Below are 20,046 nucleotides of genomic sequence, written 5' to 3' on the forward strand. Positions count from 1 at the left end.
TGTAGGGAGTGCACCCCTTTAGACGCGTAAACTATCGAAATACTCCTTTATCCATTGCTAGGTGTGACCTATAAATCCATTTTTGGCCGAACTTATCCGCAGCGAAGGTATTTCACAGGTGAGCTCTAAAATTTTCAACAAGACACTACACCCTGTACCTCTTGTTAAGTATGAACGCTGTTTCTTATGACCTGGTGACGTTCCGAGTATCTGACAGGAGGTAGGTTGGAAAAATGTTACGTAGACTTAAGAATTATTTACTTTCAACTCGATTAATAATCATCATCAGGTATTTGCCGAATTCGCTTACTTTTAATTCGAAGTTGACTTTAGTAATTTTAATTTTATTTTTTTAAAGCCCTGTTGAGTCTCGGACATTGGATATCCCGCAAAATGTTCACTATCTGCTGATATCATGAAACATACTCCTTTAAATAAATCAGATTTTTGCCCTTCGATTACCTTTAAGTTTTCTCAAATTGTTGTTATACACCAAGTTATCATCACCATTGGGTATACGTGGACCTCAATTGTCAGTGTCGTGAAAAATTCCCAAGTGGGACCTTGAATTTTTGTCTCCTGTACGTTGTTAGCTTAAAGAAGCAAATGGGCCATGCAAAAATGTTGCTGGATTTATAGTATCGGACTGTGCCGACAGGACGTTCAATTGATCCCTGGACTGGATATAAGGATATCTCTCACTGTCTGCCTGTCTGAATATGCTAAACCATATAGATAGTAGGCACACAACGCGACAGTTACCACGTGCTGATAGTCACGTGATCCCTTAACGACAAGAAAGACACTTCCTCAAATTTACCCAAAGAGCCGAATATTTAGTTCGAGAACAACTCTTCCAGCATGTCACAGGAAAAATGTGAGTAAGGTACCTCAAAATATTGTGTTGCCATGTACAGGTGACAGTGTCCCCTCTCAGTTTATTTCTTTTTCAAAAATAGGTGTTGTTGTAATATGCTCACGGCTTCCGTTTTCACTTTGCTTGTTTCATACCTTCTGTCATATATAAACGGAGACAAACTTTTTGTCTTTTTTCCCCAACAGCGACATTGATCGGAGACGGACATTCATACCAGAGCTCCCCATATGGAACACCGCCAGTCTACCATACGACGACACCACCTGTACAGGTATGTCGTTAAGCAAAGCGATTTGCGTATCGCCATACGCTTTCACGATTGAAAACGTTTTGTACTCCGAAACCATACGGACTGATATATATAAAACGCCAGACGAACTGTCGGTTCGGGTAATTATCACTGTCCTTTCCGATAGAACATTTGAAATATTATAACCTACCCTAGGTTTCATTTCCTACAGATATTTCAGGGTGAAACTTTGTAGTTAGTGTAAACACACCTCTAGAGTGAAAACCTTTGGTCAAACTTTCATAAACGAGACTTGAAACCATTTTTCTTCATTATCGGAATAAAAAAAATCAGGGTGATCACGCAAATTTGAGACTGGACACAATGTATCTAAATTTACCGAAATTTGCGAGACAAAATGGCCACAATCGCTGTATTAACGCGATGATTGAGAAAACATATTTTTCAATGTTCAGTTCACAAAAGCACTGAAGATGGTCAAACTTCCTATACTTCAAGATCTTCAAAATGAACTCACACAAGCAGTACATAAGAAAAGAATGTGTCTGAATATATGTTTCCGAGACGCAATCTAAAGTCGAGTTGGTGTAAAACGGTACTCGTTGCGTTATTAAGGATCGAGTTCTTCGCTAGCCTTATTGGGCCATAAGGAAGAACAGGTTTATCTAGACCATCGGATAAATGCAAATAAAATTATGAACAATGGGAAGTGCTTGGTTCAACAAGTCATTAGTATTGTCACATTTATCTAACACACGCTAGTACTATGTGGTTGCGCCATATCGGGCGTATCTTGGCAGATTTGCATGGTGAAGTGAAAGAAGTTTGCAATGTTTTCTCAGCGTGTTCATGAAATTGTGCCCCACGCCTGAAAATTAGGTGGTAGACTTGGGGATTTATTTTCTTACATTTTACTGCGAACAAGATAGTCAAACAAAGTGAAAGCATCAATTTTTCCATGATTTAATTGATACAATTTTTCCAGGTACTGCTCTCAAATCATGTACAAATCATTGCACCAGAATAAAGCGCAACTACATGTATCGTTATTGGCTGTTCTATTGGGTACTTACACCCAAGTGTCATGTACGTCACCAACGCAGAATGAAAGCCGATATTTTGCCTTTGAAGATGGTGGGTATCACTGGAAAAAAAAGCAAAATTCACAGTTACGAGCCCAAGTTACGTCCCAATTTTCCACTTGCTTATATGTTCTCTCGACCAGCTAATTAATCACGGTCAAAGGATCTCTACGAAATTTTTAATCTTTCCACCATCTTGTCATTTACATTGCTAGCACCTTAGACCTATCATATCATTAAGTAGGCCTATAGACAGAATAACTAACACGAACGACATATATCTTGTTCCGAAAGAGATATTCCTATATTTTGATCTTTTCGACTATGCTGTTGACTACCAATTTTTTATCCACTATAATTGCTTGTTTCCTCAACTCTCGCTGAGATCTGGACGAGATTACGCTCAGTTTATTGCACAACAGCGAGAGCAAAAATTATTACCGGGCCACTTCAGAGGCAACTTTTAGACAAGTTTAGATTGCCACAAAGCAGCTTTTATTGGGTAGTGTTATACGGGATTAACTTGACTAACAATATATTCACGAATTAAAGTTCTCTAATTTGTTTCGATTCCATACAGGTGCAACCTGGTCCTGGACAGCCGAATGTCGTCCATGCTCACCAGCATTACGCTCAACAGATGAATAACCCTCCTAACGATTACTTGGTTTGGTCGATACTGGCTTGTATTTTCTGCTTTTGGCCCCTCGGAGTTGCCGCTATAATCAAGTCACTCGATGTAAGCCAAAATTACGATACCTCCAACCTCTGAAAACACGTACTTCATAGATATGTTGATTATTTTAGCAGCTTCTCATTAAACTCTGAATGTTTGTGTATTACAAGAAATTTTGAATAATTTTATGCGTGTACGCCCGAAAGAGGGCAGTATTGCTGTTCGCACACCAGGCTATACAGGTTACATTTGCGTTTGAGTGACAGTAGCCTTGCCACAGTCTCGGTTACCAAAATATTGAGATCGATGAAGTACGTTGATATTGTAATACGTGTCACAACCGAAGATAAGTCTATTGTAATCAACAATGAAATCCATCAGAAAAAAATCAACAATCAGCAAACATAGAAAAACGAAAACCAGCAAACATCCCAGCAAAAATAAGAACTCTGTGACAAAACAGCCAAACGGGTATATGCCTTTAAAAACAACTATTGCAGCTCTTTTATTTCGTAACACTGCATTCATTCTAACAATGTAGGTGAATGGCATCTGGTCTATCATTCAGATTAATACTGTAACACCAATTAAAGCTATTAAATTAAAATATTGTGCTCTCAGGTACTAATATCCTAAAGGACATAGTTAGCAAGGTCATTTAAAGCCACTTCTTGTGGCTGCAGTGTTCGTATCTGGTAGAAAGGAATGTTGCGGGGGTTTTACTTGATCTCTGAAATATTATAGTAACAGTATAGTATACTTCTAGTAGGCATATTCAGCTTACACTGCCATGATGTAAGTGTTCTGTTCTTGTTTTTGTCCACACAGGTTCGTCGCTCGGTGTCGATGGGAGATCGAGAGAGGGCCGAACGCTCCTCAAAGTATGCGAAGTATCTCATTGTTGCCTCCGTCATCCTTGGTGTAATTCTTCTAACCACTCTGATCGTAATCGTAGCAGTTTAGATTAAGGTAGTATGCGCCTCGAAAATAAAAGGTTTAACCTTTCGCTCAAATTTTCCTCAAGGAATCTTTCAACCTTCACTTTCAAAAATCAAGATCAAAAATTTGAGTCAATGTGCAAATTTGGTGCTAGAGAAACAAATTACTGAAGATTTACCGATATTTGAAATTCAAAATGACCGCCATCCCTGTGTTAACTCTTTGGGGGAAAGATAAAATTTTCGATTTGCAAAAAGCTAAGACGGTAAAAGTTTTTCCAACTCAGAGTCTAAGGGCTTCAAAATGATCCCCAACAAGTGGTAGATCAGAGAAGAATTGAAAAAGTTTGAGAGTCCGAATATTTGTCCCGGGGGCGCATTCTACCTTAACCTGTGAAACGCATAAAAGGGTATATGCTGGCGGCATACATACCGACGTACACGTCTCCAGTTTTGTGCTTGATCTCTAAGGCCTGATAAATCTGACCCAGAGTAGATAAGTAGACAACGTATATTTGATTCCTAGATCAGTATGCTTTGAACTAAGGCAATCACAAAATTTGTATATATTTTTTTATTGCTCCGATGCAATGATGACTTTATTGGCTGTGTAGAACTGATTCAGCAAAATGTTTCACCGATATTCAGTCCGCACGAGCGGTATACATGATCACCCTTCTCCGCATGTACATAAACAAGACAACACATATGGATATTCAGTTTTAGGTTCAATGTCAAAATATAAATCAAACATCGAAGTAGATTCTATTAATTTCTGCTAAACGTCAATATGGCATACATCAACGATTTACTAGTATCAGTTTGAGAGTCTTCAACTTTTGCAATATTTGCAGACCCTTTAACATCCTTGAAAATCGACAAGACATGGTGCACCAAATTGTCTCCGATTCGTTCCGCGTCTTATTTCTGAAAAATTATTAGCCAACTAAAATGTGCGTTATCGTATTAGCATACGTTTTAGCATATAATTGATATTTTATTATTGCTTAACAAAGTATTATTTGTTTTGAAACAGTTGAACATATTAAATTTATTGTCCATTTAAATTGACCGTATATACATTTTTAAAAATATAGCTGTAACCGATTTGGGCGTCAAATTATATTAGGCTGAAATAAATAGCAGTATCATAAAATCCTTTCGTCATAGTTAGCCTTCAACTGGCTGTAATAAGTCAGAAAAGGAGAAAGTGTAGGTATATTTCAGAAGCGCATTTTACAAAAATCGATGTATTTATTCACCTTTTTCATTAGATACTAAAGCACCATGTAACAGTTGAATGTTTGGCAACTTGATAGAAACAGGAAAATTGTTTCTTACGAAGGCCATATAATGATCTCCTGTGATGAGAGAGAGAGAGAGAGAGAGAGAGAGAGAGAGAGAGAGAGAGAGAGAGAGAGAGAGAGAGAGAGAGAGAGACACTGACTGACTTTAGGAGATCCCTCGCTGTGCGAGACACAGATCACTGATATTAGTCTCGTTCCCTGGATTAATTAGAAAATGAGTGTTCATATTATTTTTGAAAAAAAATCCATGAGCTCTTCCGTGATTTGTATGTATGTAACTTACTCCTCTGTGCGTTCGATCGCCGGATTTGAATTTTTAGTATAAGACTGTTGAAAGTGCGTCCTTTCCTTTGATATTAAGTGATTCTATCTTTGGATATGATGTCATTCATGTCACAATGACTGTAATACACTTTCGTTTCTTCATCTCGATATTCGCAAGCGTGGGCCAAGCTCACATCCCATATACAAACACCGGAACACTGGACACATATTCTATTTACAGCAAGGAAGTGAAACCAGACCCCGTAGAGGTGTTGAATGGCAGTGGAAAACATTATTTCTCCTTTAATGATGTAAAGTGTTCGGTGCCGAAGCCTCGGGTTGGGACCAACAGAAGCAAAGCCCTACATTAAAACTCTTTTACTCCAGTGTACTTGTGCTGTGCTTTGGTTACCCGATATCCTTTGTCTCCTTTGTCTTTCTCAATTAAGCAGATTCGAGTACGTATACACTTGGTCGTATGAGGGCGTTTCGGGTACCCGAAAGAAAAGAAAAGCTCCGCCGGGCAAAAAAGTCCCAAAATGGCCGAAATTTCCTGTTTTTTTTCTCTTGAAATTCAAATAAATAAAATTGTTTTGCAGATTAGCTTACATTGATCTTTTCCCGACAAACAGCCACCTGAGGTCAATTTTTTGATGAGAAGCCTCCACAGGTAGGTATGCTTAAATGCCGTCCAAAAAGTAAGGGTGTTACATTCTCAGCTAGGAAACAATCCCGCATCTTCTTCAAATTAATCGGGGCCAACAAAAGCGAAGCCTTGGATTCCTAAACTCTTTTACTCCAGTGTATTTGTAAGGTCAATGACCCTGTTTGACCCCATGACAATCCAAAGTAGAGAAAATAGTTTGTTTTGTTGCTTTGTTTTTGTACCCTGTCTGAACTTTTTCCAACTTCAATATGGGTGGATTCTTTGTATAGATGATTTAGTTGACTGTCATGCCTCTGAGAGTGCTTTGGTTACCCACAATGATAGTACGTAAAGAAAGTAGTACCTGATTTTGAGTTTTGCAACCTGACTTAGCTTGAGCTTCAGATTTGAAAGTTGGGGAGAAATCTGTTTTATCTCCCAATATGTCATTCAATGTCGGTGGAAACTTTGTGGAGATCAGTTAGTTCACTGCCATGAGGAGTACTTCGGTTATCCATAGTCGGCATTGCCAAGGAAAGTTGTACCTAAGTTTGAGTTTCCGACATGCAGAAATTCTTGTTTAACTTTAGATTAACATGTGAAAACATGGCTAGTTTTCAATCGGGATCGAACTCACAAAGATACATGATAAAAGGCGTTTTATACTCCCACGGATATGTAAAGTGAGGTGCGTGAGGAGTTAGTGTTAGAAAATGTTGTGCCTCAGTCTCGAGGAAGCAGATTCGAGTACTCGGCCGTGTGAGGGCGTTTCTGGACATTTACACAGAGTTAAAACAGATCAAATTATGAAGAAATTGCACGATCTTAAAACGGTTAATACCTATAAAAATGTCAATACTTATAAAAACTTTACACTGTATCAAGGCAATAAGTGTAAGAAATAACACAGCAATAATGTCATACAGACATTAACCCAACAAATAATTTATAGTATCAACGATTGCAAATTCCAGCAGAAGTTTCAAAGTTTCATTGAGTAGGTACGCAAAACAAAAAATGCTCCTTTTCAATATGCCTTTTTTAAGTTTGTTTCTTTTTCCACATGACACCAGTCGGGTTATATAAAAAAGAATATAAATCATTCAACTGGTGGAATTACGCCATACACAAACCTAGTTAGATTGGGCCACCAACAATTCATACTCTCAATCAGTCATGTAAATCCACACCATGATGAATTTGACAGGTGAATTTATCAATTGTTTGGTCTGGTCAGTGATTAATGCTTGTACGCTGGCTGTATGATCGAAGAGAGTCTTCAGTAAACACTGAAACAACATTTTCCTGATTGATTGTAAGATTACTCGCGATTTAAGCCAAAAAAATACAATGCTTCATCAAATTCTGACTATTCCCTTGCAATTAGCTAAACGTAAAAAATAGTAATTCGTACCTTGCAAGTCATTAATCTCTATACTATATTTTACCTTATAAGTAGTATGTAGTACGAACGAATGTTCACTGCGAGATCGTAGTTTAGAGTTCATCTAGAGTTGATTGGTAATTAGAGTTCGCAGTGTCCTTGATGCTTCAAACTTCATTACAATACTCACGGGCCATTTCAGGTCGGTGAGTTGCACACCACGTGGCATTGCTCTTCGTTAATCGGTGTACGTTGATCGGCTGAGATGATCTTTTAGCATTCAGTTTGGTGTTTATATTACAGTGTTAAATGTTCAATCGAATTCCGATGATCATTTCATAGCATCCAGTTCTTCCTGTCGTCATCGTTGTCAGTGAAATACTACCTCTACTTCGTACAGTTTGCTTTGTACCCGGATTCTCCACCGCTTAATAGTATTCGTTTGTACGTGCTTGTTCGTTATTTACTCGTTGACTTATCTTGGCCTGTTGAGAGGTACTGGGAGTCTTCAAAATATTAACGGCACGAGACGTCCAGAGTTCGTCAAGTGGAACTACATAGACTTTATTTCTCAGTAGACAAGCTTGACAGTTCCTATTGCCCAGGATACACTTCTCCCATTGTCTAAGTGTCTTAGGTTGCTCGTTGGACGTTCTGTCCTCCTGCCTTGTCCGTTGTATTCCTCCTCCTCCTTTTAGATAAGTATTGAAACGTTAAGGCATGGCTTTGATCATACGATAGTAAAGATAATACGATAATTCGATCATAAACATCAACGCGGCTCTTGATCTTGAATTTACATGTCACAATTAATATTTAAAAATCACTGTGACTGTACGCAAAAGACTATCGCAATAATCAAGCCGAGACATCATGAATGCGTGAACCACTATTTTCCGCTGTGGGTTGGTCCAATAATTGACGCAGACGTTTTGGGTGAGCTTACCGTAACACAGAACTCCACATTTTTAACTTCAGCATTACGCACTATACACGTGTTCTCCAATGAACTTTCACCAGCGCGGGGTCACGTGATGTAAAGAACAATGGCTTGACTCTGTGAGCGAAAACTATCGAATAACTCTATTATCCATTGTAGTTGCGATCTTTGAATCCATTTTAATCGAACTTATCCGCAGCGAAGAGCCTTCACAGGTGAGCCCTAAGAAATTTTAACAAGACACAACACCCTTTACATGAAAGGATGAACTCTGTGTCTTTGACCTGGGGACGACCAAAGTATCTGACAAGAGGTAGGTTGGAAATATATTATGTAGACTTTAGGCTTGCAAATGATTTATTTTTAACTAGATTAGAAATCATCAGACATTTGCCGTATTCGCTTACTTTTAATTCGAAGTTAACTTTAATAATTTTAAGTTACTTATACGGTCGTTTTTCTTTAAAGTCCTGCTGAGTCTCGGATATTAGAGATCCCGAAAAATGTTCACTATCTGCTGATATCACGAAGCATACTCGTCTAAATAACATCATATTTATGCCCTTTGATTGCCTTTGAGTGTTCTCAAATTGTTGTTATACACAAACTTATCATCACCATTTACTATGTGAACGTCAATTGTCAATATCATCAAAGATTCTCAAGCGGGACCTTGGATTTTGTGTCCTGTACGTTGTCACCCTATAGGGGCAAATGGGCCAAGTAAAAATGTTGGTCCATGTATAGTGTAGGACGATGCCGACAGGACGTTCGATTGAGCCCTTGACTTGATATAATGATATCTCTCACTGTCTACCTACCTGAATAAGTTATACCATATAGATAGTAGACACACAACGCGACTGATACCACGTGATGATAGTCACGTGACCCCTGAAGAACAAGGAAGACACTTCCTGAAATTTACCCAATAAGCCGAATATTTAGTCCGAGAACAGCTCTTCCACTATGTCACAGGAAATATGTGAGTCAGTTACCTAAAAATATTGTGTTGTCATGTAGGGGTAACAGTATCCCCGCTCAGTTTATTTTAAAAAAAGCTGTTGTTGTAATACGCTCAAGGCTTCCACTTTCGCTTTGCTTGATTCACACCTGTTGTGACGCATAAGCTAAGACAAACATTTTGTCTTTTTTCCCAACAGCTACTTCGATCGGAGACGTACATTTAGAGCAGAGCTCCCCGTATGGAACACCACCAGTCTACCAAGTGACGGCACCACCTGAACAGGTATGTCGTCAAGCACAACAATTTGCGTATCGCCATACACTTTCATGGTTGAAAACGTTCAGCCTTGCGTTTTGTTCTCCTACACCATCCAGATTTGTATATAAATGAAAAGCTAGAGGAACTGTGGCTTCGGGCAATTGTCAGCGTCCTTTATGATAGAAAATGTGAAATATTCTTGCCTAGCCTAGGTTTCACTTCTTACAGGTATTTCAGGGTGAAATTTGTAGTTAGTGTCAAACTTTCATAAATGAAACTTATACCATTTTTCTTCATTACCAGAATTAAAAAAACTGGGTAGCTACCCAAATTTTGTTACTTGATACAAATAACCTAACATTTACCGACATTTGCGAAACTAAATGGCCGCCATCCGTGTATGAACTGATATTTTTGAAATGTTCACAAAAACAAGATTGTCGAACTTCCCCTCCTCTGAGAGCTTCAAAATGAACTCACACAAGCAGTACATAAGAAAGGAATTGTAAAGATTTGAGTGACTGAAAATCTGTTCTGAGACGCAATCTACCTTAAAGTCGAGTTGGTGAAAAACGTGCCTTACTAGTCCATAAGGAACTAAAGGCTGATTTAGACCATCGGATATATGCAAATGAAATCGTCTACCATGGGACGTGCTTGGGTCAACAAGTCATCAGTATTGTCTTCAAGCTTTTATCTGGCACACGGTAGTACTAATATAGCTTCGCCACATCATGTATATCTTGGTGAAGGGAAACAGGTTTGTAGTTTTTCTCTGCGTGTTCATGAAAGGGGACATTTGTGCACTTTCATGAATAGAAATGATATTTTAGGGGCTGTAGTTTTTACATTTTACTGCGATCAAGACCGTTACTTCAACATGCTTATTAAAAGAAAATGAAAGCTTGAATTTTCCATAATTTAAATCATACAACTTTTTCCGGGTACTGCTATCAAATTTAACAATTATTGAGTAGTGTTATATGAGATTTACTTGACGAACAATAGATTCAGGAATGAAAGTTCTCTATTTTTTTTCTATTCCATACAGATGGAACCTGGTCCTGGACAGATAAATGTCGTCCATTATCACCAGCACAACACTCAACAGATGGAAGACCCTCCCAACGATTACTTGGCTTGGTCGGTATTTGCTATTATGTGCTGTTTGCCCCTCGGCATTCTCGCTATCACCAAGTCAGTCGATGTAAGCTCAAATTACAATACCTCCAACCTTTAAAAACATGTACCTGCTTATCGATATGTTGACTATTTTTGCAGCTTCTCATTAAACTCGAAATGTATGTGTATTACACTAAATTTCGCTTTTGCGTGTATGTCCGAAAGAGGGCAGTATTGCTAATTGTACACCAGGCTATTATATTTGCCATTTAGTTAAAGTAGCATTGCCATTGTCTCGGTTACTCAAACAGTGTATTGAGATCGATGTAGTACGTTAACATTCAAATACCTATTAAAAGTGAAGCAAAATTGATTGGAATCGGAAATGAAATACAATCAGAAGAATTATCAACAAACAGAATAAAACGCAGACCAGAATACATTCCCGCAAAAATAAAACCCAAACAGCCAGACGAATATATACCTTAAAAGCGACTATTGCAGCTGTTTTATTTTGTAACACTGCCTTCATAAGTGAATGGCATCTGGCCTATCATTAAGATTAAATACTGTAACACCAATTAAAACTATAAAATTGAAGTATGTGATCCTCGGGTATTTACATCCTAAATGGCATAGTTAGCCAAGGTCATTTAAACCACTTCTTGTTGGGCGCACTGTTCGTATCTCTGAGAACGGAGCATTTGAAGGCTTTTACTTGATCTTTAAAGTATTATAGTTACAGAAGTATACTACTAATAGGTAAATTCATTACAAACTGCCATAATGTACGTGTTCTATTCTTTGACTTGTTTTTTTTCCACACAGGTTCTTCACTTCGTGTCGAATGGAGATCTAGAAAGGGCCGAACGCTCCTCAAGGAATGCGAGGAACATTAGTCTTGCGTGCATCATCGTCGGTGTAATTCTTTTAATCACTCTGATTGTGATTTCACAAGTTACATCAAGAAGTTAGACGCATAAAAGGGTATATGCTGCCGGCATACATACCGACGTACACGTCTCCAGTCTCATGCTTGATATCTAAGGCCTGATAAGTCTGACAGACAGTAGATATAGTGCACTATAAACGGACATTCGATTTCTCGAGCAGCATGCTTTGAACTCAGACAACCAATTGTACGAATTACGATCTGTTCTTGTTCCGATGCTATGATGACTTCACTGACTTTGTAGAACTGATTCAACAAATGTTTCAACGATATTCAGTCCGCACGAGCGGTATACTTGATCACATTTTTCATGTTAACATAAACAAGACACAACACATTATGAATATTCAGTTTTAGGTTCATGGTCAAAGTATAAATCAAACATCGAAGTAGATTCTATTAATTTCCGCTAAACGTCAATAAGGCATACATCAACGATTTATTAATATCAGTTTGAGAATCTTCAACTTTTGCAATATTTGTAGATCCTTGAAAATAGACAAGACACAGTGCATAAACTGTCTCAGATTCTCCGTCATATTTCCGAAGAATTATTAGCCTGCTAATGAATGCGTTATCATATTAGCATACGTTTGTGCATGTAATTGACTTTATCGTCCATTTAAATTGACCATTGAATTCTGCCAGGAATTAACGTACAATTAACAATTAATATATGCAATTGAAAAATTCAGTTGTAACCGAGGTGTCAAATTATATTCGGGTCAAATAAATAAAAACATCATCAAATCATTCCATTATAGTTTGCCGTCACAGGTTCAACTGGCTGAAATAAGCCAAAAAGGGGGGAAAGTGTACGTATATTTCGGAAACACATTTTACTGTGTTTATTCTCGGAATATCGGTCACGTTTTCCTTCAGATATTGAAGTGCTATGTAACAGTTGAATGTTTGGCAACTTGAGAAAAAACAGGACAATTGTTTGCTACCAAGGTCATATAATGATCTCCAGCGATAAGAGAGAGAGAGAGAGAGAGAGAGAGAGAGAGAGAGAGAGAGAGAGAGAGAGAGAGAGAGAGACTGACTTTAGAATATTTCCATGAAATAAGCCTCATTCCCTGGATTGATTATAAAATGAAAGCAAAAACCAAAGACAAACAAATTCCATGAGCTCATACTCCCCTAGGCTTTCGATCGTCAAATTTGAATGTTAAGTATAAGACTGTTGACAGGGTGTACTTTCGTTTTTATGAAGTTATTTTTTCTTTGAATATGATGATGTCATTCATGTAACAAGGACTTAATTGCTTGCTTGTAAATATAGGATTTACATCACATTTGTGGCAATAAAAGTGATACAAAAATAAGTTCAAATTTTCTTCAATAAATGATGGACAGTGTTCAGCGCCGTAGCCTCTGGGTGGGATGTGAAATATAGTTGTATTAATGTGTCAATTTATATTAACTACCCAATACTCGCTATCTAGATTCTAACCCTCCCCTTTTGGTCAGGCTACATCCCTGTTGTTGGATATTACGACGTTTCCAACCGATATCAACAGAATTTGAGCTTATTTATTCCATTTTTGGTCTAGAAATATTGTAGTCAATACGGACAGACACAACTTTCCTTGATTGTTGAATTTGGCAGGGCCATCAGTAGTATTTATTTTCTAGCCATAGTAACGATATTAATATAAACGCAAAACTTCAAGCGCTCGTGAAATCAGGTAAAAAATAATTTCTTTCTGTACGAGCCACCGTAGATCTACGATGCGATCTACTAACACGGCATTTGTGAGGTCATTCTGGATGACAGCAGAATGAGGAAATTGCTCACTGTGAAAATGAAAGCTCGAAACGGTTTTTAACATTATTGTCAAGTAAAGTGTAAATTATCCTCTTTCATAAAAAAATTAAAAGTGCAAATTTTAGTTACGTGAAATAAATTCGGTTGAAGAAATAAATGACATAAAATTTACTAATATTTGAAATACAAAATGGCACTGTCCCAATGTTAACTTTATTGGGGAAAATAAAATGGGCGATTTTCCAAAAACAAGTGGGCGAAAACCTTATTTACTTCACAGACAACACGATGATTCAGGCGCATTCTGCAGCAATGAGCTTTTTCGAATTTCCCTGTAAACATTCTAAGTTTATGGTAGCTGAAGATGACCTTAGCAGCTTTGATCGAACTTTGACTTCTAGACCCTCTGCTTCAAAATTCATTATGTATGTCACATGACCGACAACGAAGGCACGTGGTTCATGCAACTGACTCGAAACGCACCATCGTCATTTCACTGTAAACAACTCTACCAGTATGTCAGACGACAAAGGTAAGCTTAAGTCTTCTCGCCAATAAATGTCTTGAAACTACTGGCGTTCTCTCAGTACACGCTGTACGAGCTGATTACAACCCCATGTACGCGGAAGTGACCTTCTTATTTGTTTCTTAACAGTACAGTTAGTCGGCGACGGCAATGAGGACCAATACTATCCACAGCACGCACCGCCAGTTTACCAAGCGCCATCACCACCAGTACAGGTTTGTGAACAAATGTCACCTTCCATCTCATATATTAAATTAGACCTATAAACAAGTCAAGTTATCAAAAGATAAACTGAGAAGTCGCCTCACAATGCCGGTGCGATTATTCATTTTGAAGCAATACTATTGAAAAACGGACGATGTTATTCGCAACGCAGCAATGCGGATAAGGAATTTCAATTTCCTATTCGCACCGCAGCGGTACGGATAAGGAATCAAATTGTTTTATTCGTACCGCAGCAGTGCGGATAAGGAATTTCTTATTCGCACCGCGACCGTTTCTATGGATCTCGCTTACTCAAAGCGCCAATCGAACTAAACTTTAACATTAACAGTTCACAGAGTGCTATGTATTAACCAAATATCGTTGTATGTTTGAAAGCTACAATTTTATTGGTTGTATATGTAATCATCTCTCTGATTGGGTTTTAGTGTTGCGGTCACGTGCGAATAAGAAATTTGGATTCCTTATCCGCACCGCTGCGGTGCGAATAGCCATTTCCATTGAAAAAAACGAAGAATCCGCCAAGTATTTCGAAGCTAGTTTTTTGGCTCAAGAGATCATAAACAGTAGAGCCCTGCTTTCTGCACTGAAATGCGGATAGCAATGGGTGCCATTGGAGTTTGTGTGGATACCCGTCAGTCATGTAAAGTCAATTTTTGCTGAGGTCAGCTATCAAATATATTCCCTGTAGGAAACCTTCATTATATCGCTGTGACTATATTAAGCACATGATTCGATTAAACATCCGGGTCCTCAAATTAATCATGTGAGTGCACCTGCCGGACCACAGGTGATCGGAATTGCCAATGTGGGATACGCAGAGAGAATGTTGTATTATTTTACATTGAAAAATAAAGGCCCTGTGTGCCGGACTGGGAAGTCAAGTGGTCTTTTGTGTCTCCCTGTTGCTCTCGACACTTCCTCACCACCAATAGTACGCACAATTAGCCCATTGGTCGTTGAGCCTTTGTCTGTTGAACAATAAAGACCATGTATTGAATTAGTTCTTAAACATTATTGACTCGTTCCTGTTCGCCTGAATACTATAATTTCTATCTGTCTATTTTGTATGCTTGGTCAAGTGACGTCAATGCTTTCCGTTCATTCCAAGAACGACTCTTACGTCAAATGAATACTGATGCTGCAACTTTCGAACCCGTGCTGTCCCTTAAGTCAGTACATCATAGGCAGCACATTTCGTTCAAAATGACTGTGAAATTGGACGTTCGTATATACATATACACATAATTTACATACATAAGTTACATACATACAAAATACACACACACACACATACATACGTACATACGTACATACATAGATACATAGATACATAGATACATAGATACATACATACATACATAGATACATACGTGCATTAACAGAAAAACATTTGTTTATGTATGAATTAACGTTTCCTTCTCATTATTAACTTATTAATTTTAGCAAGAGAAATGCATTATTAGGTTCGTTTTATACAAAACAACTTACTGGTATGACATCCGTGTTTAATTTCTACAGATACAGCCAGGACCAGAACAGCCATATGTCGCCCATGTTCACCAGCATCACGCTCAGCCCATGCAGAATCCGCCAAACGACTATTTGGTTCATTCAATACTTGCCTGTATTTTCTGCTGCTGGCCACTGGGATTGGTTGCCATCATCAAGGCGTTAGATGTAAGCTCCTACTCCTCTTATCTGGCCGTATAAACTCACTGCAAATTATTCAGACTTGAAGAATGCGTAATCTACTTATATGCTTAAGAGAGGACAGTGGTAACTGACTTGAGGTGTAGTCTCAGTTTCGGGTGCAACTTTCATCTTCGGAATTCTGAAGAAGTAATCATTCTTTGTTCAACCGAGGATTGTCTTCGTTTTCTTCCAAATGTTATGCCAGTCTGACCTCCAGCTTTAAGCAGAATTTTAGAAATTCAATCGTTAAAGTTTAGAGATTGCCAATGCTAAAGCTTATGCATAAATTACATGTAAGAAGAATCTTGAATTTTTTCTGAATTTTAAAAATGATGGAGCTGCAGCTGTCTTTGTAGGTTGCATATCGACTCATATTGGGTAGAACGATAGAATACAAAAAAGTCAACGTTTGACAACAAGTTGTAGAAGAGCTATGACCAATCAATATACATTATGTACTTGAAAAGTTAACATCCCGTGCTTATTTCCACGCAGGTACGTGACGCAGTGTTGGTTGGAGACCGAGTGAGGGCCGAGCGCTCCTCCAGAATTGCGAAGAAATTCTCCATAGCGGCCCTCATGGGTGGTATCGCAATTATAGCTCTGGTGGTAATAAACGTGACGATGGTATTTGTCAATAAGTAAGTGTTAAACGACTTGCTGGCATTGGGCGATTTTGCAGCAGCTCCCTGCATAATGGATTTACATTGACAAAGTACACCAATTTGCGTCCAGGACGTTCGTTATCCTATGATACCACCAACACTACAGTTATCCCAGATTAACTAACAATCTCGACTATCTCAGAGAATTTTGTTAGTAATAATTAAAACAAAATCTAGAACCGTTTTGTCACATTTTATGTCTTTAATCTCGAAAAAATCTAGTATGAATGTCATTAAATTTTCGTAAAACAAGTTGGCCTTGTAATGGGGCAGGAGCTGCAACTGCTGATAATTTTTTTCAATATTTCTATGCAACGCATTAAACACAGTTTCTTGGTGTCTCTCTACAGCATGCTGAAAAACACATATTCAGTTTGTCAACAAGTCCGTTTGTCTAAATACTGGTGATAATTGATGATACAAATGCAAGGTACACATAGGCTGTGTTGGCAAGCTGAATGCTGGACAGCTCAACATGCTGTAGGGAGTAGAAAAAGAGCACAATTGTATAAACTGAACAAAAATATTGTCAATATAAAAAGTATATACAACTACTGCCCTGCTACTACATACTGGCAGTGACAGTGATACATGTAGCTCTGTCTCTGATGTAGTTTAAGAAAAGTTTCGGTCATAGGACACTCAATTGAAAGTGAAACACTCATCTACTTTTACACAAGATCCGGCCAGACACCAACACATACCGTAGAAGACTAGGGGACAAACAGTTACCATGGATTTTTGAATTATGGCTGATGAGAACAATATTAGAGAAAAAAAGATGGGGTCACCATACTTGACCTTATACAAACGTACAATGAAAGTCAGTTTCTCTAAAATCACTTAAAATCAATATATAAAACAATACATTTCAAGTTCATGCAGTGAATGAAATTTTCACATCTCATTGTACCAATGACACAAAAGTAAAACTTTGAACAGTAAAGACTCTAATTTTAATGGAAAAATGTGTAACTAAATGGAATCATTTATTTTCTATCAAATTTGCCATTATTACACCCAAAATGTTTGAGATTAAAGCATTAATTGATGGAATATTTTAACCTTCCAGAATTGTCAGTTTTGTAAAACATTTATAAGTGGCATGCAAGTTGTGTATGTCTTGTACTTTTGAAAAAAAAATGATGGGTCACTTTTCTCATTTTTTCACAAATTGGCAAAACGTAGCCAGGATTACACAATTTTCATACTCTCTCATGATTGTCATTTGTGTGCTTTTCAACTGGTGCCATTGACCTGACCAGAGTTGGATAAACTCAAGTCGGCTTAGACTGAGAAATCCAAAAAGTCCACTGATGCATTTAAAAATGAATCAATTTAAGAACTTGCCAATAGGTATATGGCTCTACAACCTGCTGATAAGAGGTAGTGTTGAACATTTGCGTGCAGAACGACACAATTACATGTTTATTTTTTACTCTATGTGCATTCCTAATAAATATGCGGCTATATGGTAATTTGGGGGTGGACTTGAAAAATTTTGAGGGTATTGAGGGGGACTTGAAAATTTGTAAGGGTGTTGAGGGGGAATCTGAAAAAAAGAAGATTTCAATCGCAATTCCTCCAGCCCCCCTCACTATTGTTTTTAACGCAGCCTAAGGTCTGAGGCGTAGCCTGTCATAAAGGGGCTGTGAAAGAGTCTATCAAGTCACACCAGCTGTATACCCTTTGAGGTCACACACATTAAGGTAGAATGCGCCTCGGGGACAGATATCGGTCTCTCAAACATTTCCCGTTCTTTTCTGATCAACCACTTGATTGGGAATCATTTTGAAGCCATTGGAGAAAGCACGACTTACAGCGTCCTAGCGTTTTGAAAATCGAAGATTATATTTTTCCCCATAGAGCTAATTAAAGAAGCTTATTAGGGCCACGGTGTGATATTTCTAAAATTTTCGTTTGCGAGTTTTTTAAAAATTCCATTGTGACTTTGTTTTTCAATTTTGTTTACGAGTTTTCCGTGTTCATGTTTTTTTATTTTTCTTGCACATATACCATAGAGGGCGCCCTTCTCGAAGAGATTAGCTATTGTGATCACGTCACAAGCGTGATGTATGTATGTATGTATGTATGTATGTATGTATGTATGTATGTATGTATGTATGTATGTATGTATGTATGTATGTATGTATGTATGTAAACAACCACAGCACCTACCGTCTTAGTATTTGGTGTACAGGTGCACCCAGAAGTGGAGATGTAAATTTGTTCAAATGAACATGTCAGCGTCAAAAAATGCAAATGAGTTAAAAAAGTAAAAAATCCTGCAAATTGCTAAAACTCTGTAACCGTAATTCAGATTAGGTTGAAACTTGGTATGCAGGTTCCTTTAGGTATTCTGAATTAGATGTACAATTTGTGGTGAAAGTTATATATACTTTTGGAGTATTTTTTTCAGTTTTGAATAAAAAATCCTGTTCTCTGAAATAGTTTGTTTGATTTCTTAGAAGTTTGATAATGAGTATACTGGTTCATAGGGTTAATCAAAATGTAATATATTCAAATTCTGATGAAATTTGCAATTGTGTATTTCGGGGCAATTTTTACCATTTTTGTCAAAAATTTGTTTCTTAAAAACCACTTGTCTGATAGCTTTGATATTTAGTAGACGTGTTCGCTACGGATGGTCTCAATTTAATATATTCAAATTATGATGAAATCTTCAATTGTGTATATAGCAGCTATTTTTGCTATTGGTCAGGAAGTCCTGAAATAGGTTATCAAAGATTTCAACACATCAACACATGTGTCACAAAAAGTTATTCTCTACATAACACACATGAACTCTATGGGCTGATAGATCAATTGTTTGAAATTTTCATAGAATATTACCGTACTTCTTCGATCTCAATACACTGTTTATGTAACCAAGACTATGACAAGACTACTTTACTAAGGCACCAGTGCCTGGTGTGCGATTAAGCAATACTGCCCTCTTTCGGGCATACACGCATAAGCGAAATTTAGTGTAATACACATACATTTCGAGTTTAATGGTAAGCTGCAAAAATAATCAACATATCGATAAGTAGGTACATGTTTTTAAAGGTTGGAGGTATTGTAATTTGAGCTTACATCGACTGACTTGGTGATAGCGAGAATGCCGAGGGGCAAACAGCACATAAGAGCAAATACCGACCAAGCCAAGTAGTCGTTGGGAGGGTCTTTCATCTGTTGAGTGTTGTGCTGGTGGTAATGGACGACATTTATCTGTCCAGGACCAGGTTGCACCAATATGGAATCAAAAAATATTAAAGATCTTTCATTCGTGAATCTGTTGTTCATCAAGTAAATCTCGTATAACACTACTCAATAATTGTTAAACATTGTTAACTTTGATACCAGTACCTGGAAAAATTGTATAATTTAAATTATCGAAAATTCAAGCTTTCGCCTTCTTTTAGTAATCATGTTGAAGTGACGGTTTTGATCGCAGTAAATGTTAAAAATACAGCCCCCTAAAATGTCATTTCTATTCTAATA

The 20,046-nt window shown here is 37.7% G+C and overlaps 3 protein-coding genes across 3 annotated transcripts in view; all 3 read left to right on the forward strand.

Moving 5' to 3' along the window:
- The window catches only part of LOC139119288 (trafficking regulator of GLUT4 1-like), a 47,196-nt gene that overhangs the window by 7,717 nt on the left and 19,433 nt on the right, over nt 1–20,046 (forward strand). The gene's annotated exons all lie outside the window — the stretch shown is intronic.
- Nucleotides 788–4,085, forward strand: LOC139118282 (proline-rich transmembrane protein 1-like). Its single transcript, XM_070681548.1, has 4 exons — nt 788–877; nt 1,063–1,148; nt 2,790–2,948; nt 3,714–4,085. The coding sequence occupies exons 1-4, from the start codon at nt 862–864 to the stop codon at nt 3,846–3,848; spliced, it is 396 nt and encodes a 131-aa protein (XP_070537649.1). The 5' UTR covers nt 788–861; the 3' UTR covers nt 3,849–4,085.
- Nucleotides 13,887–16,646, forward strand: LOC139118283 (proline-rich transmembrane protein 1-like). The gene is made up of 4 exons (XM_070681549.1): nt 13,887–13,966; nt 14,090–14,175; nt 15,704–15,862; nt 16,373–16,646. Exons 1-4 carry the CDS (start codon nt 13,951–13,953, stop codon nt 16,520–16,522), a joined length of 411 nt encoding a protein of 136 aa, XP_070537650.1. The 5' UTR covers nt 13,887–13,950; the 3' UTR covers nt 16,523–16,646.

This window comes from Ptychodera flava, chromosome 19, assembly GCF_041260155.1.
Source record: "Ptychodera flava strain L36383 chromosome 19, AS_Pfla_20210202, whole genome shotgun sequence".
NCBI lineage: Eukaryota > Metazoa > Hemichordata > Enteropneusta > Ptychoderidae > Ptychodera > Ptychodera flava.

Coding starts and splice junctions, on each gene's coding strand:
- LOC139118282 (XM_070681548.1), top strand. Junction 1,149..2,789: donor CGACGACACCACCTGTACAG/GTATGTCGTTAA, acceptor GATTCCATACAG/GTGCAACCTGGTCCTGGACA. Junction 2,949..3,713: donor CTATAATCAAGTCACTCGAT/GTAAGCCAAAAT, acceptor TTGTCCACACAG/GTTCGTCGCTCGGTGTCGAT.
- LOC139118283 (XM_070681549.1), top strand. Junction 14,176..15,703: donor CGCCATCACCACCAGTACAG/GTTTGTGAACAA, acceptor TAATTTCTACAG/ATACAGCCAGGACCAGAACA. Junction 15,863..16,372: donor CCATCATCAAGGCGTTAGAT/GTAAGCTCCTAC, acceptor ATTTCCACGCAG/GTACGTGACGCAGTGTTGGT.